The sequence below is a fragment of the Tachypleus tridentatus genome, chromosome 7 (genome assembly GCF_004210375.1).
Source record: "Tachypleus tridentatus isolate NWPU-2018 chromosome 7, ASM421037v1, whole genome shotgun sequence".
In the NCBI taxonomy this organism is placed as follows: domain Eukaryota; kingdom Metazoa; phylum Arthropoda; class Merostomata; order Xiphosura; family Limulidae; genus Tachypleus; species Tachypleus tridentatus.
The window spans coordinates 192,883,859-192,911,422 of NC_134831.1; the positions used below are offsets into that span (position 1 = coordinate 192,883,859).

Genomic DNA, 27,564 nt, shown 5'->3' on the forward strand with positions numbered 1-27,564 from the left:
ATAAAAATTTTGCAAATCACTGGAAGACACAAAGGCCATTAAAGGCTTTGAATTATTTTTAATCCATTTAGTATCACTACAATTATCCAAAGCTTGGGTACTTTATTGCAAAGTAAAATGTGCGTCACTTTTGAAATATGTTTCGTTAATTAGAGTTAAATAACTTTGCTAAAAATTTGGTCAGATATTTACTCACCCTCTTTTTTAGATGATCAGATTTCATAGAAGGAAGGGTGATAAAACAAATTACAGAAATGCAAATAGTTTCGTTTTTGTCTCAATATTTCGAAATACTGTGAAGGCAAGGCCTAGATTCGTTCCACTATTCTGTATACTTAAACAATTTAGATGTTGGTGACGAAAAGTGTTGCTAAATGTTACGGACTTTAAGATATCTCGCTCTCTCAGCATTTTTACTAATCATTTATTATGTAGTTGTGGCAAGTTAATGCTTTACCAAGGTATTATATAGATCGAAAGCTATCATAAATATGTATGCAATGGTACCTAGAATGAAAAACGCCAACGATTCCTATATGCTTTGTTCAGCGATCCTGGCCTTCAGTTATTCACCATAATCTAATCAGGAGAAACCCTCTTCGTAAGGAGTGTCCATTTTAGGTAATGGTCACAGTTTGAATGCACGAAGAACAATTAAGTTGAAGGGTTTATACGGCTTTAAACGAAAAGTACAAACCCAAGGGAAAAAGTGTATAAATACATACAAGAAAAATGTTTATATAACGGTCTCTACACGCTTTGCACACAGTAGAGAACGTGCTACTTAAGGTACAATAATACATTCACGTTATACAATGTGACAGTAATGTGCGACTATCCAACTTTTGGTGTAGCCTAACGGTCACTAATTATCACGTTGACGAGATTTAAGACCTCACTTCCTTCGAGAAAAATGACAGCTTGATCTTCATGAAGCCATTAATATTGGTCACCCAAACCTTCAGTTTAAGAAAGCTTTCGAATCTATTACTTAAATGTTCCGTAACCTTCTGTCTGATGTAAAAATTCGTTATTATTATTAACAGTGGTCAGATTCTCGTTAACAGAACTAAAAAAACGAACCTCAAATTATCTGTGAGCTTAAAGCGCTTTTTCATCTACTGTTAAAATTGAACTGTCAAGAAGTATTAACTCGGTACTATCCTCACCCAAAAATAAGTCAACAATCAGCTTGGAATTACAAAACTAGCCGTTAGTGAGGTCCCATTAGTACTGACAGAATTTCACTCTTAATCATGACACGCTAAGACTTTTGTTATTCCCTAATAAGCGGAATAAATAGGAAATATTCTCTAACAAAGACAATTAACTTAATGCATTTCCTCATATTCTCCGTATATGTATGTAGATAAAGTAATGGAGTTTAAACAAAAAAACACTGTCGCAAATATCTCATGTGATATTAGTATAATGAGGTAGGTTTAAGTATCACTTCATTACACGATTTTTCCTCCCTTAAAGCTGATTACTTGTACTAATCTATTGGCAGCTGAATTAAAACATCTAATTATACCTCCTGAACTTTAACACTACTTATTGTACAAATAACCGCATTTAAACAAAAACAAAAAAACGTTATGTTTCCTGAGCATTAACATTACGTATTGTACAAATAACAGTATTTAAACAATCAAAACAACTAATTATGTTTCATGTGGCTGGTTTCCCTAAAGGTGGATTCCTATACGTGGTAAAGGGACTTTTCAGAGAAGGTTCTGTACTTTCAGTTTACCTCCTCTGGAATCTAAAGATCCACCCACGCGTTTGCCGTGCGTGGCGACCCGTGAAGGGGAGGAGAGAATCCTGGTAGTTGAGGGGTGAAATCCTAACATAAAACTTTGGCCTGTGGACGGGTGACCTCGAAGTGCCCCCCCCCCCAGGGTCAATCGACTGGTCCACTAAAGTTAGGGTAAACCGAGTACCAGTATTTGACGTTTTAACAGATGTTGTGGATATTGCATCTGACGCTGGTGTTTGGGTACAGTGCTCAAGAAGTGCTTTTTGTTTCCTTTTTTGGCATTGTGGTGCGTCCCCTCATAGAACTCCATGGTGGATGAGGACTGAAATGTATTCTATTCACTATGGATACTTTCATTTACGAGAAAATAAATATAACTGAAAACAATTGAAAAAGCAACGTAAGGATGACTCTGTTGTAGAGTCACCGTCACAATCAGATTCTACACCTTAGTTTTTAATTTTACATTTATTGTCTGAGAAATTCTTAGGGCAGATGTCTCCCTCTTTTACTCAAAATTGATTAGAGGGGCTTGCTGGCTCTCCCAAGTCAGTCTGGAAGTTGCGCTCTGGAGACATACTGGTGGAAACATCTATATCATAATATATAAAACTCCTTTTGAAACTGGAGGTTACTTCCCATGCTACTTGGAATTGCTCAAGAGGAGTTATTGTTGAGACGAATATAAAGTACATTCTGGAGTCGGAGATCGTTGCTGGTGTTTCAGCCAAGGCCTTTCTGCGATGAGCCGTATCTCCACTCGTAAATGTTTTTATTTTAAATTTAAAAGAATTGACGAGTCAACGTCTACTCCCATCTCTGTTCTCACCTTCTAGTGGCTCCCTTCAGCCACTTCCTCTGTCTCCAAATACTCGCATTTCCTTGGGCCCATCTTTTTCTTCAGCCCCGAGATGCAGAACTATTATTCGCTGGAATCTATGTCCACTGATAGAGATCTGCTCACTCGACCTAGGGCAGGATCCATGGAAATCGATAGACTTTTTTCTAATAAAGAAAAATGACGTAGTCGAGAACAACAGGGCTCTCCGCCCAGTTTTCCGCCTAAATAAAAACTACCACAATGATACAGTGGAACCGTTGATGTTTCCGATCTAATACGGATAAAATTAAGTATTTGATTGATTCTTATCATCCTGTGTGTCTCTTCTTACAGGAAACGTTTTTGAAAACTGCCAATAGTCACCTTTTGACAGTTTTTTGTACCAAAATGACAGGTGTGTGATGGACGAGTACATGGAGGGGTGGCATTGCTGGTCCATCAGCATGTGTCCACCCTGTCTTTGCCACTCTATACACCCTTGGAGGCCGTAGCTACCCGTGTTTTTTGGGTCATACCATCACTGTTTGTTCTCTCTACCCGTCTCTTGGAGAGACCTACGCTTAATCAGACCTGGATGCTCTCATTGAACACTCACTGTCTCCCTTTTAAATGCTGGGGGATATTAATGGACATAATTCCCTTTGGGGTGGTACTGATATTGATGGGAGGGGTCATTTCATAGAGCATACGCTTTCGGATCAAAACTTTTCTCTCTTCAGTACTAGTGTTTATACTTATTTTCATGTACCTACTCAGTCGTTTACTGTTGTTGATCTCTTTGCTACCCTTCACTTTTCTTGGACGATTGACAGTGATCATTTTGAAGGAGACTGGCCGTGGTCGATGCCACCCGACCCACGTGTCTCTGTAGAAGCTCGACCAAGCCAACTAGTTCTCTTTCACTGCTCTCTCAAAACATGATACTGCCATCATCTGTAAACCATCGAAAGACGACTGTGTGGTACCAATGATATTGTCCAGGCAAATGCTCAATCTATTCGTAAAACCTCGACATGTTTCCCATAGTATTATCATGCATGGTGAAGTACTGCCAGCTAAATAGCACAGAAGGCCCAAAAACAGGCCTGGGATACCTTTTGTAGGTATCCCACACTTTCAAACCACATTGCTTTTCAGTGGACTTGTGCCCATACACAGCAGGTAAGACGTCAAAGCCAGAAAGAATTTTGGATTAAGTTCACAACCAGCATCTCTTCTACTACCAGTTTCAAAATATGGGACACAATTCAGAAGGCTAGTGGACAGTATACTCCCCTCCTCTTTTCAGTCTTCCTCTCTGATGGCCAGGAAGCTGCTGATGTCCAGGTGACCCTGTGGGCTCTGCCATAGTTTGTCGTGGTTCGGTAGTTGTACACAGGATCCACTCCACAGCTTCTGTGTTCATAGCCGAATTGTACACCATTTCTCTTGCCCTGGATCACGTAGAAGCGATGGAGTGCACAAATTTTATTATTTATACCGACTCTCTCGGCACTCTACTGAAAAAGAATCGCTTCACGTCAGTTCTCACCCTGTTCTCGTTGATATTCAAAACTAACTGGCCGATTTATCTTAATCATCCATTTCTATCCACTTTTTTCTGGATACTGGGCCACGTTGTTATTCGCGGGAACGAGTTTGCTGACACCGCAGCAAAGTCTATCTGATCTGATGCTATCATTGTCGTGCTTGTCCCATACATTGAATACGGTCCTGTACGATAATTGTCAATATACTTCGAATGAACAACGTGATAACAAGCTTTTTCTGATTAAACTTTCTATTGCTCTTTGGCTGTCTTGTTTCTCTGAGGATCAGAAGAAGAAAGTTCTGTTGGCTAGGCTATTCACGGGTCACGATTTTTTAACACAACGTTTTCTTTTATCTGGGAATGATGCACCACTGTGTGGTTTTAGTGACACTCAAGTCACAACAGCCCACATTTTACTGTCATCTACAATGGTGCCGTTGCTCACCGTTGTAACATGTTTTTACCATGAGTTTATCCCTAACACTGGAAAGTGAGTGTCACTGGCGATGGTGACATTGTCCATCTTACTTTTCTTTTTAAATTTTTAAGAATCGTTGGCCTTTTCAATTATATCCAAGTTTTTATCCGAAATTTGGTGATTGTTTTATTTTAACTTTATTCCTTTTTACATGTTTTAATAAATTTACTTATATTTTATACTGGTTGTTTGGCGCAGATAGCCTAGTTGCTTTGCGCCAATAAACGTCAACCATTCAACCTATGGACGGGAGATTAGGGCGCTCAACTCGTAATCTGAAGATCGCGGGTTCGAAACTCCATCACGCCAGTCATGCTCACTTTTTCAGCCGTGAAGACATTATAATGTGACGCTCAACTCCATTATTCGTTGGTAAAGTAGAAGTCCAAGAGTTGGCGGTGACTAGCTGCCTTCCCTCTAGTCTTACGTTGCTGAATTAGTGACAGCTAGCGCAGATAGGTCACGGCCGGTCCAAAACATCTTTTTTTTGGAATAAATAATGCTGTGTACACTATCCAGCTTAAACGTATGTGGCTCCTGAAATAAGCTGTCAATTCTAAACATTGTTTTGTTTCTTACCACTTAAATAAGAATTTTTTCCAATTTATTTTGACCACCAATCCCTTATCAACTGAATGCAACTTCAAAACGGTTTCATGTAAATCAGTTAGTAACTCTGAAAAACAAGTCACACAGATATTCTTCAATATTTAGGAAATACTGATGTAGGCTTAACGGAACTGATATTAAATCCATATTTTAGAAACAACATGATATAACTATATTGTCTCGCATCTTTATGTTACACCTAGCAATTTTACACTCACAAATCACTCTCAACTTACAAATGATAAGCACGCCAGATAATACAAAGCTACTAGTGAATGTTTTCTGCCTGGGTATAAAAAGCCATACATTTTACAAAACTACAATCTCCTGAAAATTTTGAAATTACATTTTCATGCTTCCTCCACATTAGTAAATCATCTTCTAATGACAATATTATATATCATGACTTCTACTTTCCTCTCGTTTCAATATCTTTTACAAGTTGTCGAATAATGTTTGTGATTAATTATTATTCACATAAAAAACCACCATTAGACATAATATACGTTTAAACGCTACATTATTTATCTTGTTCTCAAAGGATTTTCAAGAATTAGCAAAGTGTATAATAATAGTATTACAACCATAATATATGGCTTATGTAACTGGTGTTTCTTGTATCACAACCAGCATGAAGAATTCTAGATTGAGCGAAGCACTTTTCGGCAACGAATATGACAAATATATTGTGATTGGAATACTATTAATATATTTATTATTTTAATTATTAAAAAGCTTTACGGGATTAGAAAAAAATGTAGTGTTTAAAAATACAAGTCTAATTACAATGTATCATTCGAAGTATAATCATATTACTATACAGTCTTCTAAAGAAACGAATTAATGTCTATAAGTGTTTTCATTTGATAATTGTTGTATTTTCTCCATAGACATCCATACAGACACAAACATATCGAACGACAATCAGCCGATCGAAAAGTAGACACACCGATTAGTTGATCGACAGATAGATGAGTAATGAAGAGAGAATACAAAATGACGCTTACCCCTATTCACTCTTTATTTTTTATTTTGTTGTTTAGCACAAAACTACATAGTTGGCTATCTTTGATGTGTTCATCATGGGTATCGAAACTCGGTGGCTTAGCGGTAAGTCCGAAAGCTTATAGAGCTAATAAGGTAATAGGGTAACTTACCTACTTACAATGTAGGCTAACGTACCTACTTACGAAGTAACTGTAAGGATTACTATTTCAGTTAAGAGTGTCAAACGCGGAATGGAGGGGCCATCTGGTTTAACCACTCGCACCACAATACAGTAGTCTTGTCTGTCACTAAAATGATGCCACATGAGGATAACTATACGTGGCCGTTTGTACTTTGGTGGTGTTATTTAAAGATCCGTATGCTATGAATTACAAGAAGAATTGTTATCTCTGTAACTTACAACACACCATGATATATGAATTCGAAAAGTAAGAAATAAAATAATTGTCACTCTTACTTTTAGTTGTATTTACTGCGGAAACAGGACATTTTCGGGAACCTGCGGAATTATAGTGGTTAGTTATTTTAATTTATATTCTGATGCGTAAAGGCTAGCTTCATATCTTTTAACGTTGTTATGCAGACTTACTGTTCTTTGTGTTACGGTGAATTTGCTACTATGGCATTACTAACCAGAAAATACGAAGTTGATTTGATCACGTCTTCAATAGCTCTAAACTTGTTACTATAAACATCAAGTATGTTGGTTATATTTTATTAGCTTATTAACGAACTCCCCAAAGAGATAGTATTAAGTAATTCCAATCGGCCCGGCATGGGCAAGCGTGTTAAGGCGTGCGATTCGTAATCTGAGGGTCGCGGGTTCGCATCCCCGTCGCGCCAAACATGCTCGCCATTTCAGCCGTGGGGGCGTTATAATGTTACGGTCAATCCCACTATTCGTTGGTAAAAGAGTAGCCCAAGAGTTGGCGGTGGGTGGTAATGACTAGCTGCCTTCCCTCTAGTCTTACACTGCTAAATTAAGGACGGCTAGCACGGATAGCCCTCGAGTAGCTTTGTGCGAAAGTAAAAAAAACAAACAAAAAACATTAAGTAATTCCAATGCTAGACCACAAATATTTTTCATTTAATGCTCAAACAAATGACATTTCTTTTCGTATTGTTTTTAAAATATCAATTTTAATTTTGCTGCTTCAATAACAGGTCTCGACAATAACTCCTCCGAAATATAATAGGTTCATTCTGACACAGTTAAACGAAACTCTAAAGTATTATAAAAATCGCTGAGGATCTAGTTTGAATTTGCTAAGAAACTAGTTATTTAAGTTGAAGTTATTATCTGTTATGTATTAAATATTTTGTTTCTTAAAATGTCATTTACTGAAATTCTTTCGCACGTATCTTATCTTTCCAAGTAAGATAGTTATAACTAACACAATAAGCATTGTTCGGTGTTACAATGTAGCCACAGAATGAAAAAGTTTTAAATATATGCTTTATGATTTATAATATACCGTTCTTAGCATTTATGACATTATTTCAAAAACCAACCATTATCCGAGCGCATTCATCTTGTAGTTTAAGGCATCTTTCACCATTTACGTTTGTTTTTTTTTCGTACGCAATTAACTATAAGTAAATGCCATTTTCAATTTCAGAAGGTTCCTTGCGAATAGACAAAGCGATCTAATAGCGACAAACAACCTGCAAAGTTGAAAAACAGTACCAAGTACTGGATCAAGTTTTAGCCAAAGCTATTTAACTTAGATTTTAATATAATCGCATTTATTTCCAGACTGTATTTTTGCTTTAGAAGAAAGCAGTTTCGAGCTGATTATAAGCAGGTAAAACGTATAGGCATCGTTCTTTTCCCTAATATTTTACTACTTTTAATGAGGTGAATGTTGCATATTGATAGAACACAATTCTGCAATAGATCATTTAACACTCTCCGCCTGTCCCCATCAGACGAAGATAGAACTTCTTCATATGACCAGGCCTAAAATACGAGGGCTGTTCAAAAAATACGCAGACTGAAGTCATAAAACAAAATGTACTTTATTTAGAAGTTACAGGTCTTGGACCCCTTTAAATTACTCTCCTCCCCAACGCACACACTTATCCCAACGGTGTTTCCACTTGTTGAAACAGTCCTGGTACGCTTCCTTTGTAATGTCCTCCAGCTCCTTCAGTCGCATTTGCCTTAATCTCGGGAATCGTCTCAAATCTTCTTCCTTTCAAGGGTCTTTTGAGTTTGGGGAACAAGAAGAAATCGCAAGGAGCAAGATCAGGTGAGTAGGGGGGGGTGGGGGGAAACAGTGATCGAGTGTTTGGTCAAAAACTCACGAGTTCTGAGGCACAAATTTCGCAGCAACGCGGTGCATCTCCAATTTTTCGGTCAAAATCTCGTAACAAGATCCAACTGATATCCCACACTCTTCAGCAAGCTCCCTGACAGTCAGACGTCGATTTGCCCGCACCAGGGTGTTGATTTTGTCGACGTGTGGGTCGTCAGTTGACGTGGAAGGACGTCCAGGACGCTCATCATCTTCAATGGACTGTCGACCATCCTTAAAACGTTCATGCCACTTGAAACATGCCGTACGATTCATAGCAACATCACCGTAAGCCGTGTTAAGCATAGCAAAAGTTTCAGTCGCAGATTTTCCAAGTTTAACACAAAATTTCACAGCAAGTCGTTGCTCCTTCAGGTCATTCATTCTGAAATCCGCCAAACGAAAAAATCGCACTTCACTTAAAACCGCGTAGCTAGTACACAAATGAAGATATCTGCAATCGGGAAATGGCGTCGTAATCAGCTGATCTGTGCTGATTAGCGACACCAAGCAGATTCCCATGGAACCAACTGGAGCCGCGCAATTCAAACAGTCCGCGTATTTTTTGAACAGACCTCGTATATACAAACAGATGTACAAGAACCGACTGCTATCTTTCTCGTATTTTGTTCTTTCGTTACCTTTGATTTATATAATTCACAAGTTAATTGATTTGCTTCTTTCGAAAACGAAAAGCTCGTTGAATTACTGCTAAATAAAGCGTTTTTAACTATACAATTTTACAGAGACAAAATATCTGTTGTTAAGTTTGCCGTTTTCAATTGGTAAAAAATAATATTCAAGTGCTTTAATAGGGTTGACCAAAAATGGATCGTGATAAGCAACGTCTTCCACAAAGAAATATTTAAAGCAAATACTGCACTATTTGCATATAAGGGTTTTGGTAGCCACATTCTGTACTATTTGTATATAACGGTTTTGATACCCACATTCTGTACAATTTGTACAAGGGTCACGGTAGCCACATTCTTTACTATTTATATACAAGGGTTTTGGTAGCTACATTCTTTACTATTTATATACAAGGGTTTTGGTAGCAACAGTCTTTACTATCTGTACAAGGGTTTTGGTAGCAACAGTCTTTACTATCTGTATGAGGGTTTTGGTAGCAACAGTCTTTACTATCTGTATGAGGGTTTTGGTAGCAACAGTCTTTACTCTCTGTATGAGGGTTTTGGTAGCAACATCCACAAAATATCCTTCTCAAAGAAAGACCCTTAAAATAAAGTAAAATCCAAACCATTATTGTGCGTAAAATACAAAACACGAATAGGAGAACACGTTCGTGAAGGTAACCCAGTTTAACTGGATACAGTTGAGTCACTTGTGGATATAGATGGTTTAATTATGCGAGTAAACACGGATAAAACATAAGAAAATTTTATTTATAAAAAACTGATTTTTAAAGGAAATCGTTATTTATCAGATGTTACCAGAATATGGTTTTACATTCCAACTTTTCTTCAATGGTAAGAAAACAACAGAAACACCTGAAATTAGAGTTAACTATATCATAAAAAGTATAGCTTTCTCGTTGAACTCTGCATATTTGTGAACTTTTAATGACGAACGTTGGAATCACAAGGGAAAGCAAAGCCTCTATTATAGTCTAAGGTAAAACAATCGAGGAAGGTAGATCTACGGCTTATCGACTGCAAGCCAGAAAATAATCCCAAGTTTTAGACGAAATATTTACTGCTGTTTAGTACTATTTGTAAGTGTCAAAAACATACTACGTGTATTTCAATTTTTACCTTTTCATACATCGTTCTAAACGTTTTCAAATTCTTACAGGTAGAAATAGAATTCAACCTAATGGGATTACAGCTTAATTTCGTTTCCTGATAGGTCTATATGAGCAGGCGGGAAATGTAACGATTTCACCATTTTACGATGAAAAGCAAAAATTATGGCTAGTAAATAATTTTTTATATTATTAATCCTTCATTCAGAAAAAAATTTACCAAAACTTACAGCAATAGTACATAGTACAAGCAAGGAAGGTAGATCTACCTTCACATTTCAGATATAATTGTATTTTACCGCGTGTTCAAGACACAAGTTTATTTCATATTGTGAGAATCTCTAATACGATTCATACCATTTTCATGCAAAAATATGTTGCATATGGCGATAGCGGAAATATTACGTAAGCAAGAACGGGACTACTTGACACACTAACTAATACCTACAGAATGATCCTGTTTGACACACGTTATGGGGCTCCGAGTTGTTAGACAATGTTCAGTTGGCTGTGATTCAAAACAATGAACCATAACACCTGTCCTCGGTTTGTCAAATGGAATGAGATATTTATTGATGAAGAGAGAATTCATCGAGTGGAGTTTGCACTCTCGCTGAACTGCAATTACACATGGTACGTATGGGGTGCTTTTCGAAGACATTTCGCATCTCGTCAAGTAATTTCAGACACTAAAGTTGTCTTGAATGTCGAAGGCCAGAAGACTCTAGACAATAAAAGTGACCTCAAAACAGCTCTTTCTGGGAAGCGTCGAAAATACCCGAAAACTTATTCTGATCACTCAACATGTACTCCACATTGAAGTGAAATGACCTAAGTTGCAAAGATGTAAATCCACCTCTTCCAAACATTCATTTAGAAATGTCAGTTGAAACACCCATAATGTGCATTTCCAACCATACAATGAATAATCAAATGCCTAGCTTGCACAAACCAGAACTGAGGTGTTCAATTGACATTACTTCACAATAGTGATGAGGGACTTCGTAATACAGTTCTGGACACCCTAAAAGGTATTTAACCATAAACTTCATTCAGTACGTATATTATGCATGGAAGTGTAAAACTTATCTTACATACTTTCAAATATATTTATATTCATAAATATTGAAAGTGTGACATCTACTTTTTAATTGTTCTTATTACAAATTCAACATTGTCTGGACCTCTGACCTACTTAAAACATCCATATTGATAAAGAGCGTGATCAACAAACCCTACTACAGAGATAACGATCATTTTAGGTATTTTAACTCATTTAAAGTTACTTTGAAGTAACTAATGAAGATACGAACAGCACCCTTAAAACACTGTATATATTGGAACAAACTGTTGCTCAATCATATTTGTAAATAAACTGAATGTTTCCATAGCATCAAATGCCTCTTCAAAGAATTGTAGCTAGAAATTCAACTGATGAATCAGTTCTGTCAACAGCCCACTTCGAGACACCTTGGTGGTAGATTGTGCATCTATGAATGATCTTACCAGTTCACAGCATTCTAAGTTTTGAAAATTAACGCTTAATCACGAAGTAACTCACGACTCTCTCAATTTCATAACAGTTTACTACGATAACATACTCAGTTTTTAATAATTTTTTTAACAATACTTAGCTATATTACGATTCGTAACGAGCAAGAAAGTTCGCCTGACGCAAGGACTCAATAATCTTGGGACATCTGATAATTCTTCTGCTGGATCTCTAACAGTCATTATAGCACCTACAAACTATAATTTTCTCTATAATGAATCGGAATTTGTTGTAGGTTATTGAGCAGCTTACTAGAAACTACCAAAGAAATAAAAATCTCTGATGCAGCTAATTTTCTAATGATCTAGCTTCGAGATAGACTACTATACGTTTAGTTTCCTTTAATTTCATTAATTCTGCCAATATTAGCATTATACTGGTTTTATACTTCCAGCTTTACAGTGCCATCTAGCGTCAGAAGGAGGTATGAGTAATATCGACAAAATACTTTAAAATAATCAATCTAACTGTTAATTCTGCACAAAATAGCGTACATTCTCCAGATGAGACCGAAAATAATGCATTTGACCAATGAAATAATTTGTGGTATCACAAAATCTTCAATTTTAAACTACAATCTAGTATCAGAAAAAGGTACAAGATAATATTGACAAACGACTTCACAACAATTTGTTAATGCTGAAAAAGTGCTATAAATTTTCTAAATTACACCAAGAAAATGAATTGAAAAGTTTAAATAATTTGAAACATCACACAAATCTAGCAATAACATAATAATACCCACAATAAACGATTTTTTTTTCTTATAAATGCAACAATCTGGATTACATACCCTTGGATTTACATCATCACATCCCTAACTTCAGCAATTTTTGAACATCATTCTTTGTTTCACAAGCGCTTCAAGAATTACATCTGATAGAGTAAAGTATGCGTTCTCCTCGACAAAATGAAATTTTCTTCAACATTGAACCTTACTCCTTGGATCTTCACTATTCTTTAAACTACAGACAGCTTCTCTTGATTCACTTCGAACGTTTCATTTTTAGAACAATTGCCTTAATGAGTTATTTCTGTATGTTCATTCATATTAGAATCCACCTTTGCTATCAGCTACCCTTAAACGAAAATGAAATCAGTTTCTAGAAAGACTCGATACATCAACAGTTCCATGACAAACTTTTCTTTCTTCCCATTGCCCAATTACTATATTTATGCGATTAAATACGACTGTTAAACACTGTCGTTCATTTTTATTTTTAAAGTTTAAACGCATTTATATAATACAAAACTAGCGAACCCGTGTGCATATTTCCCAATCTATAGGACCGTTACAATGCTTTTTTTTCTTTGTTTCTCACTACTTCACAAATGTCTTAACTATGATATAGCACTATCTGGGATAACAAGATGTTACACCATTCAAATGGCATCCTTACATAAAGTTCTTACCAATTATACGAAACACAGATATCAAAAAACTTCTGATACATACAAGTAACTACACAGTAGCACCATAACTTGGAAGAGTTGACGGCCCACAATAACACGTAGGCCTACACGTTGCTGATTACTATACGAGTTAAAAATAATTCAAACTGCAGTAATTAAAGGGTTTTTATAGCTTCCTTTACTGAGAGAAAAAAAAAGGCCAGAAGTGCGGATATTACTTAACATCACCATGTCTCGAACCTGACTGTTTGAACCGTACCACGACCATGGTATATTTTGTCTCCGTGCTTTTTGGATACATTTAAAATGTTACTTAAAACAGTATTTCTGTAAAGGAATATATTCATGCACGTAATGTGCATCTGTATTAGAAAAATGAATTCAAAAAATAAAAAATATACACGTAACAAAAATGGATTTGTTAAATTTCATCTCTTTGCAGTAACAATGAATAAAAGGTGTTGTCATATAATTCAAGAGCTAAAAGCAACTATACAAATTTAACATATGATAAAACTTGCCCCTTATTAACAGTTCTTTGATAGCCCTTTCAGGTAAAAACAAAAAGCTACAAACTTTGTCTATGTTTTCTCTTAGAATATAGAAAACTAGTTTCGCACCAAATCAAATTTATCTTACACTGCATATCAGGATTTGTAATCAATTTATCAAATATTTCGTCAATATTTCACAATTTGTACTCATACAAATTGTGTACTCATACTTGAAATAACAAGTTTTTGTATTAAGCAAAAAACTTTATGAAAAATTTAATAAAACTGTCGAGAAGGAAACCGATAGATAAAACCTACGAATCCTGAAAAAACAATTTTTGCAGATCACCAAGTTTCACTGAAAGAAAAAGCATTATCCATCGTAAAGCGAAACATTCACAACCTTCAGTTTATTAGTTAAATAATTACACTTTAACTTTCAGATCAAAACACAAAATATCATTGAAAATAATAATGTTCACGAGAAAAGCTAATTCAGAACGAAAATACAAGTTTATTGTAATTTTTACACACAGTTGATCATGAACGAAAACCATGTGATAAACAAGTGGTAAACCTATTTACAATTGTATCCATTGTCACAACATTGTAACATTTGACGAGTTTCGTCGAATTTTATATCTTAACGTGGACGATGAACATAAAGTAAAATATGTCGTGCTAAGTGTATAATTCAAAGGAAGTATATACAAGTGAATGGGTTTCTCAAAGTTTCCGTAAAAACATGTTTGAACTAAAGTAATATACATAGTTACATTTTTTTTGTTCAAATGGTAAATTTTAAGAGACAACTCAAAATGATAAGTCTTCAAGTTTAGAGCCAATAATGAAAAGAATATCATTAAAAATTGTACATAAAATATTGGCATACTGATATTATAGATAAAGTTTTCACCATTACTATTCTTCTTTGAATTGGCAAAAAATGTCTAGAAAGCATTCACTGTAGAAATTATTTTCTGCACAAATGTGTTTTCAATGTTACAGAAATAAGCTCAAACTCTTAAGCTTTATACAGGAGCTTAAAATTTATAAACAGTAAAATAATTTTACTTACACAAAGCATATACTATGTTATTCTCTGTAGTACTAAAATAAAACTCGAAGTAGAAAATATCTATAAAATATTTTGTACAGTTCATCATAACAGACGAACCATTTATACACAAAATTTAAATCATTAGATAGTCCTAAAACACATTTGTGATTGATTACACACTTAGTAGCTAAAATAAACAGGTGCTGAAGATGAACAGACATTAGCACTAAATTATGTATGTACAATATCTTACACAGTTAATGTCCACAGTATACCAGAAAAAATGTTTCTCAAGGTATACATAAATACCAAAGTAGTCTTACCTTTATACATTTGGAACTTGATGTCAATTTTCTATCAATTATAATTATTTGAATGCAAACACATATAAACACTTTGCACATAAATATAACAAAAAAATTGTTCATCACTGGTCATGTATGGAAAAATTTAAACTGTGAATTGCATTTCCAAAGGACGGTGTATGGCCAGGGGTTGGAGCAAAATGTGGAGGTGGAGGAGCAACCGTACTGTTTATTCCAACAGTCATCTGTGCAGGTGGCCGCCCATCAAAACCATGAGCGTTATGTCCCAAAAATGTATTAAAGCTCATACTATTGTGTATTACAGATGGATGGGTCCTCCCATGGTACAGAGAAGGTGGAGCATGATTGTTTTGATGATGACCAGCATGCCCCAGGCCATTCATATTATTGGCTGGTTGCACTTGAGTCTGTGCAGCAGGAGGAATAATATGACCTGAAGGGTTAAATTTGATTGGAGAAAGTCGAACATTTTCTGCAGATGATGTATTGATGTCAGGAATAATATTGCTCAAATTAAAGTTGGGAACATGATGGCTGCATACACTGTTGTTATGAGAACCTAAGGTAATAGAAGAAGTAATGGTAGCTGCAGAAGACAATCGATGTAATGAAGCTGTGCTGAAATCTGAGCTCTGGTTTAAAGAATTCTGTGCTTGTGACCTGAACAAAGCATTTCCAATGTCTGTCCCAATATGCTGATTGTTTGAGATATTTTTTGGAGAATGTCCTGGTAAAGATGGAGCAGATGGTGCACTGGCTTTCTGTGAAATACCAAAACACCGACTGTTGGCACAAGGGGTTACATCATTTCTAGGATTTGGTAACTCTGGAGTTGGAAGACAGGATGCAACATTCATATTACGGTTACCATCAAAAACAGGGAGTGTGTGTTGAGATGGGTTCTCTGCTGAAGACTGATGCTTATTTTTTCTTGAACCTTTGTTATTTTTGGATGAATTTTGTTTGTTTTGCCCAGGACCTAAAGTTCGTGAATGCGATGAATTTCTATGCTCTCGAGATGATGGCTTGCTCATTTCATTGACAGAGGGAAGTCTATGAGCTCCCCTCTGAGTTAAGGGTTCATTCTTCTGGTCACTTATACCTGGTATGAAATGTCCAGGGAAAAAATTATTGACCAAATGATTTTGAGATGACTGTGGACAATTTCCTAAAAATGAAGTTCTGCCAAGGTTATTACTAGTGCGAGACTGATCTGATAATGATGATGGGTTTGTCAACACTGGAAAATTAGTATCTGGCACTTGGAAAAATGGTCCAGAATGACCTGATGATGCACTGGAATTAGCCAAAAAGTTATCTCTTTGGTTTTGATGGGAGATATTACTTGTAAGATTATTTCCTGGCAAGTTCTGCAAGCAAGTTGAAAAGGATGTATTAAAGTTGTGACTATTAGTCATAGGTCTGTGGTAAGGTGGGTTTATAACATTACCATCCCCATTTCCTAAACTTAGTGCAAACTCTGGATATGGCTGAGGAGGTATTGGAGGTGGACCACCTCCTACGGGTTGTGGTGGATTTGAGGTAGAAGTAGGCTCTGATGACAAAGAAGAGGGATGTTGAGGAAGGAAGCACTGTGGATTTGCTCCTAAATTGCAGTTTCTCATATCATGTTGTGCCATTCCATTAGCAATGTTGTTAGGATGAACATTAGAGGAGTTTCCTTGGAATATAAAATTAGATGCAAACCTCGGTGAAGCAGATTGTGAAGATGATGATGGAACTTGTAAGAGAGGGGGGCACTCATGACGAATCTCTGAGGGCACACTAAACAAAAATGTACTCGAACTTTCACGGGATGGAGCTGACACAAAAGACTTTATGTATGCATGCTGATGAGTAGCTTGAAACATATGACTATTATTCATTTGCCCATTTTGGTGTAACTGGTTTGTGTTTCTTGATTGATTGTCTTGTCTTTTATCTCCAGAAGACTGTGTCTGTATGAGACTCTCAGCAGAGTAAGAAAGGGTTGTTGTCATGCACTGCTCTGCAGAAGTCTTCTGAACATGTGTTTGTGAACTGGGGACTTGAGTGTTTGATTTACTTGATGATGTAAATGATGATCCTGATGAGACAGACATTACAGGACTTGAAGGTATTGGTGAAGCACTTCCAATCAGAGCTTCTGCTGAATAACGAGACAGTGATGGGCTTCCTTGCAATGCAACTGACCTATTTGCAAAAGAACTGTTTGAAATGCTTGTGGTTGGAGGAGAAGAAATCAGTGTTCGAGGAACAGGAGATGGAACAATGTTGGAAACAGAGGACACTTGAGTTGTTTGGCGAGAAGTGGGTTTTGATCCTGAAAGCCTTCTTTCCGATCTTTGCCTAAACCTATTTGACGTATTTTGGTTTTGCTGCATATGAGAGTTACCTGAAGCACAAGGAGAAAGAAGTTTGGGTTGAATATGTTGATCTTTAGAAGCAGAATTATTGTTAACTGCAAGTGTTTGAGGAAGTGAAGAAGGAGAGTTGAGGCCTCCTACAGAATTGGAACTGTGATGTGATCCATAACTTCTAGATAACAATGGAGGTGAGGCAGACCTTTGATAACTAATCTGAGGCATAGGGGTAATATCCTTTTGTGATGCAGATATGTCAGAAGATGCAGAAAAAATATTTGGGGATTTTTCTGTCGATATGCCAGTATTTGCTGGGAAAGAATGTGAAGATATTGAAATATTTAACTGTGACTCTGAAGTATATTTTAGCTGGGTGGATGGATAAAAAGTATTGGATGTGCTTGATGATACTTCAAGTTGTTGTACAGAGCTAAACTGTTCACTTGGCATAGAGCAACCTCCTATTCCTGAACTTCTCATGGAGGTGTTATGATTATTTAATTGGTTTTGCAAAGGCTGTGGTATATTTTTTTGCCTTTTGTTTGTTTCAGTTACCATTTTTGATGAAACATGTTCACTTCTTTCAGAATCATTTCTAGAATTTTGATCTGTTGAAGATAATATGTTCTGCAAATTAAACATATTATGGCTGTGATCAGATGCATCTTTACCATGCAAGTCTAAACCAAAATGTTCAGGTGGTGACAGACTCAAAAAAGGCAAACTTGGGTTTGATCCACCATTTAGTGAAGAAGGAACATCACTATCCTCAGTCATACCTCCTAATAACAAAGAAGGCAGTTCAGAAGAATTTTCTTGGTTTGCAACACAACTAATTTCTGTTATATCATTTACTGCACCTGAGCATTTGTGAACTTCTGAAACAGTACAGAAAGAGTTAGGTGGAACATCTTTATCACTTATTGTAGAAGCTTCACTTTCTGATTTCTTTTTGTTATTCTGAAGGCTTGAATTTACTGAAACTTCCTGCCTTTTCTGTGTGCTATTACCAAGCACAATGCTTCTTGATTTATGTCCAAACTCATCTGCTCTTTCACTGGAAATGCATGTACTAACGTCCTCAGAGTGAGAAACAATTGCATTTGAATGACTCACCTGAATGGCAGTTATTTCTGTTTCAATATCATTTTGAGATCTTAATCTTTTCAAAGGTGGAGTATTCTGATTGGCTGAAAAAAGGTTTCCACCAGAAGGGTTTTCATTCACAGTTCTTTTTCCATTATCATTTGAAGCATTTTTTAAAGTTCTAGCTTTTCTAGATTCAAAATTATTTCCATTTATAACATTAGAATCACTTTTAGTAGCAGTTAAGGCCTGTTCTAAAACAGTTTCTTTCACTGAACTGAAAACATTTGCACTTTGAGCTGTCTTTTGGTTTTTACAGGATTTCTGAACATCCTTCCTAGGTTCAGTACAATGACTTTGCTGTTCTACTGGACTATTGGAGGACCTTTCTGCACAGCAAGTAGTAATTTCATTTCCTTTTTTCAGCTGTCTTGTAGCTTCTTCTTCTGCATCACCTAAGGATGTTGAGTCATTGAAATCTGGAATAACCTGTGATAGCTCTCCCATGGTATTTGAAAAAATTGATTCTGTAGCCTTTGCCAGAATGTCTGTTGTTCTGTTTGAATGTGATTCTGATAATTCTGAACAGAAGGAGAGTGGCTGGGATTCAGATAAGCTGAGATGGGTATTTTTCTCAGATGTAAGGTTTGGAACATCCTCGTTGTTATAGGCAGCCTGAGGTTGTCTACTGTTAGTAACTGATAATGCCAAATTTTCTTGCGAACACCTAGAATCCAACATAGTATTCAAACAATTGTTGACACAAGCTGTTTCATGTGTCAATGGAATAGTATTGGAACTTACAGTAGGTATTCTCTGTGAAATGTCTGTGGCATTCTTTTTGTAGCTAGACCTAGAAACATTTGAATTTATTGGTTTTGGAGATGGTTTGGGTTTAATGGGTCTTTGAGAGGCTTTACAAGTTCCCACAGTGCTATTGTTTGAAGTTTTTGAGGCCTGAACATCAGGAACTGCATTTTTATCTCCACTTGTCACTGCTGTATTCTTTAGTTTTTTTGTATGTGTTTTAGTTGCAGCTATTTTCTCTGACATGCTATCATGAGAAGCACTAATGTGTCCTTTTCCTTTAGTATTTTTACTATTACTCACTGAATAACTACTCTTTTCAGGAACTTCCTGAAATGAAGATCCAGAGATGTTTGAACTAGAAACAGGATGTTCAAGATCAACTTGGAACATATATTTTTGTGTTATATTGCTACATGAATTTCCTGATGTGTTACAAAACATATTGTTTGTAATCACATCACTTCCATGAGAAGGTATCCCTGTACTTATAATTGGTGCTACAGGCATGTTTGTTTGTGTAGCAGATGGGGATAAAATGAAATTGCTATTTACTCCACCAGAGGGATTTGCATACACAACAGATGGCTGGCTAACAACTGGAATAATCTGACCATTTGGAAGAAGCAGAGCAGATGGCAAAGAATTCTGTGGTTGGACCCCAGTTGCTGCTAGAAGTGGATTTCCATTAAAAGATATTACCTGGCCCTGCTGGTTAAAAATTAGCTGTTGACCTGTAATGATACCACTAGGTTGAACAATATGTTGGTTTAAAATTCCACAAGGATATGGTGCTGTCTGAGCTGATACTTCTGAGGTTGTCTGCAAGAGACCTGTTGGAGTTATTATTGCACCACTGGTTTGGGAAGCATGCTGAAGAGCTGTTGGCAAAGTGGCTAAAGTAGGATTGAAGTTTGATATATATCCATTCATGCAACTTCCCGGAACTTGTGGAGTACCGAGAACAGAAGAACCAAAAAGCACTTGAGATGGGCAAACTGCTGAACCATTGTTCTGTGGACGGATCTCTTTGCAAGAAGAAGTTACAAGAGATGGAGCAACAGTAGCAGAAGGAACTCCTCTTCCAAGAACACTTGTACTAATCACAGATGCAGTAGGCACTGGTAAAGCCAATGTCTCAGATGAAGCTTGGTGTGAAGATGTTTCATTATGAACTGCTTCACCAGTAACACATTTGTTTGAAAAACCAGTTGGTACAGTTGTTTGCAATTTTAAGTCACCTTGACAAGAAGCAGCCCTAAAGCTACTTGTATTTGATGAGCCATTAGAAATATTGTTTTGTAACAATGGTACATTTTGGCCACTTACAACAATGACTTGTTGTTGAGAAACCAAGCGGACATTACATGAATCAACAGTCTTCACAGCTTCAGTTGCATGAAAAGTCGCCAGTGACACCTGAGATGGTATGACGGTTACTGAAGCTAGTGTAGAACATTGTTGTGAAGTGGTAGATTTTGCACTGATAAAAGACAAATTTTGTCTACCAATGTCAGAATTCTTTGTATGTAACTGAGTTATACCCACACTGTTTTGGACTGAAGAGCTCACACTAGAGTTAAATCTTGTTTTAGGTAGTGCATTTTCCAGTGGATTTGAAGTTACATTCAAAGCTATGCGACTACAGTCATCGACCTCTAAATGATCTGATTCTGAGTCACCGGTACACTCAATGTTCAGATTTCTTTGTGGAATTGACATAATCATTGTTTCAACATCAGAGGCTGAAGAACTGTTGTTCAAAGAACCATTTGCTACCCTTTGAACTTTATTAGTACTGTTTTGACCAACTGATAAGTTCACTTTGGCATTATGTTTTAGTAAACCATTTAAGCTTTTCTTTTTTTTAAACTCATCAATTAAGGCACAAGCCTCCCCAGGTGTGAACTTATTTGAGTACTTTCCCGGTCGCTGGCTCCAAACTTCTTCAGGGGTAGAATTCAGAGGAATGGCAGCTGCATTAAGAAGCTTAATGTATGATGAATTCTGCTCACGAAGTTCTTTGACTTGTTTCTTCATCTGTCTCATTTCTTCCACTACATACCAAATACACACTATTTAGAAGTATTGGGATAATATAAAAAATACTCCTATCAACTGTATTTAACAGTGGTGGCATTTTCAACCATGAACAAAATGTAAAAAAATATTTTCTAATCCACAGAAACTTAGGTATGTCTGCTCAAATAAAAACCAATTTAAAAACTGCTTTTCCACAAAAAAAAATTTTCTAATATCCTACTTGTGAAATTTGATATCAACTAAAAAATCAGTATCACAAACAATATTCTATCTTCAAAACTGTATTTTCTCTTAACTATACACATTTTTCAATTCCAAAAATCTTGCATGACCAAAATCTTCCATGTAATTTAAAACTACAATCACATGGTTCACAACATCAACAACCAAGAAAAATAAGACAACTGGACTTTCAAGTTCTAATAATGTTGTAATCCAATACAAAAAGATTTGGTGAACATGAATTTTGAATTATTTTGGTCAATATTTCCAATAAATTATAAGCTTGAAGGATAATTGGTTGGTTGGTTTAGTGTTTTATGGCACAAAGCAGCTAGACTATCGGCACCAAACATCTGGTAAGAATTTAAAATTAAAGTAAATTTAGTAAAATTCATAAAAGGATATTAAGGTAAAACAAAACAAAGTTTAAAAAAACATAAATAACATTAAAACAAATGTTTACATCTAGTCTACAGTGGTAAAAGAAAGACTACAGTAATACAAGTTGTAAAGGACTTTCTGTAGCATAATTGCAATTATCATAACTCACCAGGAAGACTAACAGGTAAGTTTAAAAACTACTGTTAGTCACCTGAAGTTGGCCTTTCCAGTCCTGGTTTTGAGTTATTTGATGTTATGGCTGTTTTCAGAAAGTAAAGTAATACAAGACTTGTACCAAAATTTTAATTATTATAACTCAGCAGGAAGTTCAAACAGCACCATTAGTCACCTAAGTAAGCCTTTCAAGTTCTGGTCTCAAGTTATGGCCATTTTCTAATTTCAAATTGAACTAGATATACTTTGATTCTTAAAAGGGAATCATATTAAAAAAAGGTAAAATGCAATGAATTAAAAAATTTAAATAGTATTAAAAAGATTTATGGTTTTTAAAATACTAAAAACATTTCCAAGGTGGACAGTGTCACCATCATTAATAACACTAAAGTTATGGATAAACCTTGGGACAGAACATGTTTAAAATGATGCCGTCGTTGAGAGTCATAACAGCAGCAAGACAGTAAAATGTGGCTTATTGTGACATGAGTGTTACACAGACAACACATTGGTACATCAGTCTAAGATAAAAGAAATCAATGAGTTAAAAATCTGTAACCAATGCGTAGTCTAGAAAGAACAACTTTCTCTTTCCTTAGGGAAGCAAGACAGCCAAAGTCCAATATAGGGTTTTATTTGGAAAAGCTTGTTTTTGCATTACTCACTCCAAATCAACTGCAAACTGGCAAGGAGCCAAGTCTTGAATACAAGACCATAGTCCATTTATGGAACAGGCACAGTGGTGATTGCATCACAGCAGATAGATTTAGCTGCAATGTTGGCAAACTCGTTCCTGCGAATAACAACATGGCCCGGTATCCAGAAAAACTGGATAGAAGTAGATGTTGAAGAAAAATGGGCCAGTCGGTTTTGAATATCAGCAAGAAGAGTGTGTGAACTAACACAAAGCAATTCCTGGGCCAGCAGAGAACTAAGCGAGTCAGTATAAATAGTGCAGTTTGAGTACTGCTTAGCTTCCTATGTGATTTACGGCAAGAGAAATGGCATACAGTTCAGCAGTGAACACAGAAGCTATAGAAGGAATTCTGCATGCAACCACCGAACCACAATAAACCATGGCAGAGCCCACACAGTCACTTGATTTCGAACCATCTGCATACATAGAAATGGAAGGATGGTTTGAAAGATGTTCAGCAAATAGCAGACAGTATTTCTAATCAGGAGTGTCTGCTTTTCTCAGATGACTTAAAGATAGGTCACAACTGTGGACTGTAAGAAGCCATGGTGGGATGGGCCGACCAGTGAATACAGCAATGTTATCCAAGGACAGACCCAATTCATCCAACTGCACCTGGATACAAAGGCTGAAAGGAGCAATGGCAGATCATCTGTACTGAAAAAGTATGACCCTCCAAGGAAGGAAAACAATCCCAGGTGGGATGCTTTGGTAAGGAATGAAGTTTTGAAGCATATAGTAAAGGCAGTTGCAAGAAAGACTCTGAATATAAGCTATGAATTGGGGAAGTGCAGAAAGCCCCAGTGTAGAGCCAAAGTCCTTGGTGATGAATAGGGTCCAGTATCTTTAAGGCCGAGGTACTGGCAGAGCCATAGACCAGTTATCCATAGAGAAGTTTTGACTGAATAAGATCACAATATATCTTTAGCACAGAACATCAATCCACTCCCCAAGTAGTAGAAGAGAGGACATTGAGGATGTTCAGTGCTCTTGCACATTTGACATGTAGCTGCTTGATGTGTGATAGCAATGGTCAGCTTACAATCAAAGATAAGCCCCAAGAACTTTGTCTCTTGAGGAAGTTGTTCAGTGATGGCATTAATCTTTATACTGAAAAGTGTGACACTCAAAACACAGCCCTGAGGAACCCCAAGTTCCTGTAGGAAATAACGGGAAAGTGTCAAACCCACATGAACTTGGAATCTCCTGTCCTTTAAAAATTCTTTAATAAAAATGGGCAAATGGCCATGTAACCCATATATATGGTGGTCTCCTAAAGTGCCATACCTCCATGCTGTATCAGAAGCCTTCTAAATGTCAAATCAGGTGGTCCAAGGTGGAATGCTGTTGTTGGAACCCACACTCGATGTGTGAGAGGAGGTTGGTTGATTCAAGGAACCAAACAAGAAAAGCATTAACCATCCTCTCTAAGGTTTTACAGAGACAACTCGTCAAAGCAATTGGCCAGAAATATGAAGGAATCTTGGGATCCTTCCCACACTAAATGAAAGGTAGTTGTTGCCAGGTATCAGGAAAAACATTCTCCTGCCAGATCCAGTTAACAACAATCAGAAGGACAGCAAGAGAAGCAGAAGATAGATGGTCCAGCATTTCTTAGTGTACATCATCAGGTCCAACCGTTGTACTGCCAGACCAATGACAAGCCAGCTTGAGTTCCACCATTGTAAAGGGACGATTATAGTCATGGAGAAAATCAGCTGGAAAGGAAAGAGGTGATTGCTCTGCCTGAGTCTTGATGGCTAAGAAGGTGGAGGAAGAAGCAGAAATGCTAGATACCTGGCCAAAGCTTTCACATAGAGTATCAGCAATGCTCCAGGTATCAGCTACTTCCTGGCCATCAGAAAGTAAGATCAAGAGAGGAACAGAATTATACTGTCCAATGACCTTTCGAATCTTGTCCCATATGACTTTGAAACTGGTGGTAAAAGATATGCTGGTTTTGAACCTAATCCAAGATTCCTTCTGGCTTTGATGTGTTAATCACCAAGCATGTGCATGGGCCTGCTGGAAAGCAATGCAGTTCGAGAGTGTGGTATATCTTCGGAAAGTATCCCAGGCCTGCTTTTGAGCCATCCGTGCCCAGTAGCAGGCAGGATTCCACAAAGAATGACGATATAGTAGAAAACGTGTCGAGGTTTTAGGAATACATTGAGCAGCTGCTTGTATAATAGTCAGTTACTGCTGCCATCCAATCATCTATTGATGGCTTACAGACAATGGCAGAATTAAGTTTTGCGAGATTAGTGAAAGAGGGCAAGTGTGCCTGATCCAGGTTCCACTGTGGCACGCAAGTCAGGTGGCATTGACTACAGCCAGTCACTGTCAAAATTATAGGAAAATGTTCACTGCCTTGTAGATTATTGTCAACACTTCATGTAAAATTGGAGAATAATGAAGGGGAGCAAATTGAGAGATCAATAGCAGTAAAGGACTGACAGGGTGTATGAAAATAAGTGTGTTTTTCTTATAACAAAACCACATTGGGCTATCTGCTAAGGCCACCGAGGGGAATCGAACCCATGATTTTAGCGTTGTAAATCTGGAGACATACCGCTGTACTAGCGGGGGGCTTGAAAAGAAGTAGAAGAACCAGTATTGAAAAGAGAAAGGTTGTGATCAGAGAGCATACACTCTACAGAGCAACCCCTCGTATCAATATCAGCACATGGTCAGAGGGGATGATGTCCATTAAAGTCCCCCAGGATTAAAAAGGGAGACGGCAACTGTTGAATGAGGGCATCAAGGTCTGATTGATCATAGGTACCTCCAGGTGACAGGTAGAGAGAACAAACAATGATGGTATGACCCAAGGAAACACGGATGGCTAGGGCCTCCAAGGGTGTGTCGAGTGGCAAAGGCAGGGTGAGCACATGCTGATAAACCAACAGTGCTACCCCTCCATGCACTCGTCCATCATACAGCCTGTTATTTCTGTACAAAGAAAACCACTGAAAGGTGACTGTACCAGCAAGTTTCAGAAATGTTTCCTGTAAGGAAAGACATATAGTGTGGTAGGAAGCAATCAATGTTTTGATGTCATCCAGATTAGAACGTAGATCTCGACGGTTCCATTGTGCCAAGATGGCCATTTTTATTTACGTGTGGGTGAATTGGATGGAGAACCCTTCTGTTTTCTACCACGTCTTTCTTTCTTACTGTCCTTATTTGAGAGAGGTATATCGACCTCCATGGATCCTGCCCTGGGTCAGTAGGGCAGATCTTCGCTATTGGAACGGGATTCCAGAGACTGTGAACGTCATTGAATGATTGTTTTGCATCTTGGGGTGGGAGAAGAAGATGTATCCAAGGAAATGCCTGTACCTGGAACCAAAGGATGTGAATCTTGAGGTTTGTTGGAATGTATGTAAGGGACAGAAATGAGTGTTGAAGTTGATTCATTAACTCTTTTTAAACATGGAGGTGAAAAGTATTTTCATTTGTTTGGAGAACAATTCTTTTGAAGGCACAGAGAAATCTGTCTGCACTCCTACTGTAGTTGTGGAATGAAGTGCAGCAGCATATATCTGAGAGAAGGTGGTGGACAGCAAGTTTCGAGCCTCAGGATAAGTAATGTTACGAATCGTTTTCAAACACTGCACCTCTTTTTCTTCCAACCATTTTGAGCAAGAACAAAAGTAGGATGGGTGAGACTCATTGCAATTGATGCAATGAGGGTCCATTTCACACTCGTATGCATCATGGTCCTTGCCACCTCAACGAGCACACGTCAAGGAACCATGACATGACGTCTTCGAGTGACCAAACTGCTGACCCTGGAAACATCGGAGAGGGTTTGGAATATATGGCCATGCTCTACAATTAAGATAAACTGCCTTGATGGTGGCAGGCAGATGTGGTGACGTAAATGTGAGAATGAGAACATTGGTCTGCATCATAATTCCATCTTTGCGAGTGGATATATGCCTCACTGTAGAAACTCCTTGGGTGGAGAAACCAGTGAGAATCTGACTCTGGGATGTTCTTCAAATCCGTCTCAACAATAACTCCTCATGATGAATTCAAAGTAGTATGAGATGTAACCTCAATAGGTACATCCCCAATTGCCTTTGAATGGAAGAGGAGTTCACTGTGTTGAGGTGTGGATGTTTCCACCAATATGTCACCAAGTTGCAGCTTCTTTAGTGACTTTGGAGAGCCAGCAAGTCCCTCTAGTCCCTTCTGAATGAAAAAGGGAGACATTTGTCCTAAAGGTTTATCTGAAAGTGAATGCAATATAAGAAAATGAGGAACAACAGGTGGTACAAATGATGAGGATTGCTGCTCAGAATCTTCAAGATGTGGTTGTTTACCTATAACGAGGGCTGTTCAAAAAATACGCGGACTGACATCATAAAACAAAATGTACTTTATTTAGAAGTTACAGGTCTGGGACCCCTTCAAAGTACTCTCCTCCCCAACGCACACACTTATCCCAATGGTGTTTCCACTTGTTGAAACAGTCCTGGTATGCTTCTTTTGTAATGTCCTCCAGCTCCTTCGTCGCATTTGCCTTAATCTCGGGAATCGTCTCAAATCTTCTTCTCTTCAAGGGTCTTTTGAGTTTGGGGAACAAGAAAAAATCGCAAGGAGCAAGGTCAGGCGAGTAGGGGGGGTGGGGAAGAACAGTGATTGAGTGT

General features: G+C 37.3%; 1 protein-coding gene across 11 annotated transcripts in view; it reads right to left on the reverse strand.

Moving 5' to 3' along the window:
• Positions 1-14,241: 14,241 nt before the first annotated feature.
• Positions 14,242-27,564, reverse strand: part of LOC143257579 (uncharacterized) — a 36,725-nt gene continuing 23,402 nt past the window's right edge. For all 11 annotated transcript variants that reach the window (XM_076516480.1, XM_076516475.1, XM_076516477.1 and 8 more), the window contains one exon: positions 14,242-21,446. In XM_076516480.1, coding sequence (XP_076372595.1) covers positions 15,235-21,446 — 6,212 coding nt within the window. In that variant the 3' untranslated portion in view covers positions 14,242-15,234. The remainder of the gene's footprint in view (positions 21,447-27,564) is intronic.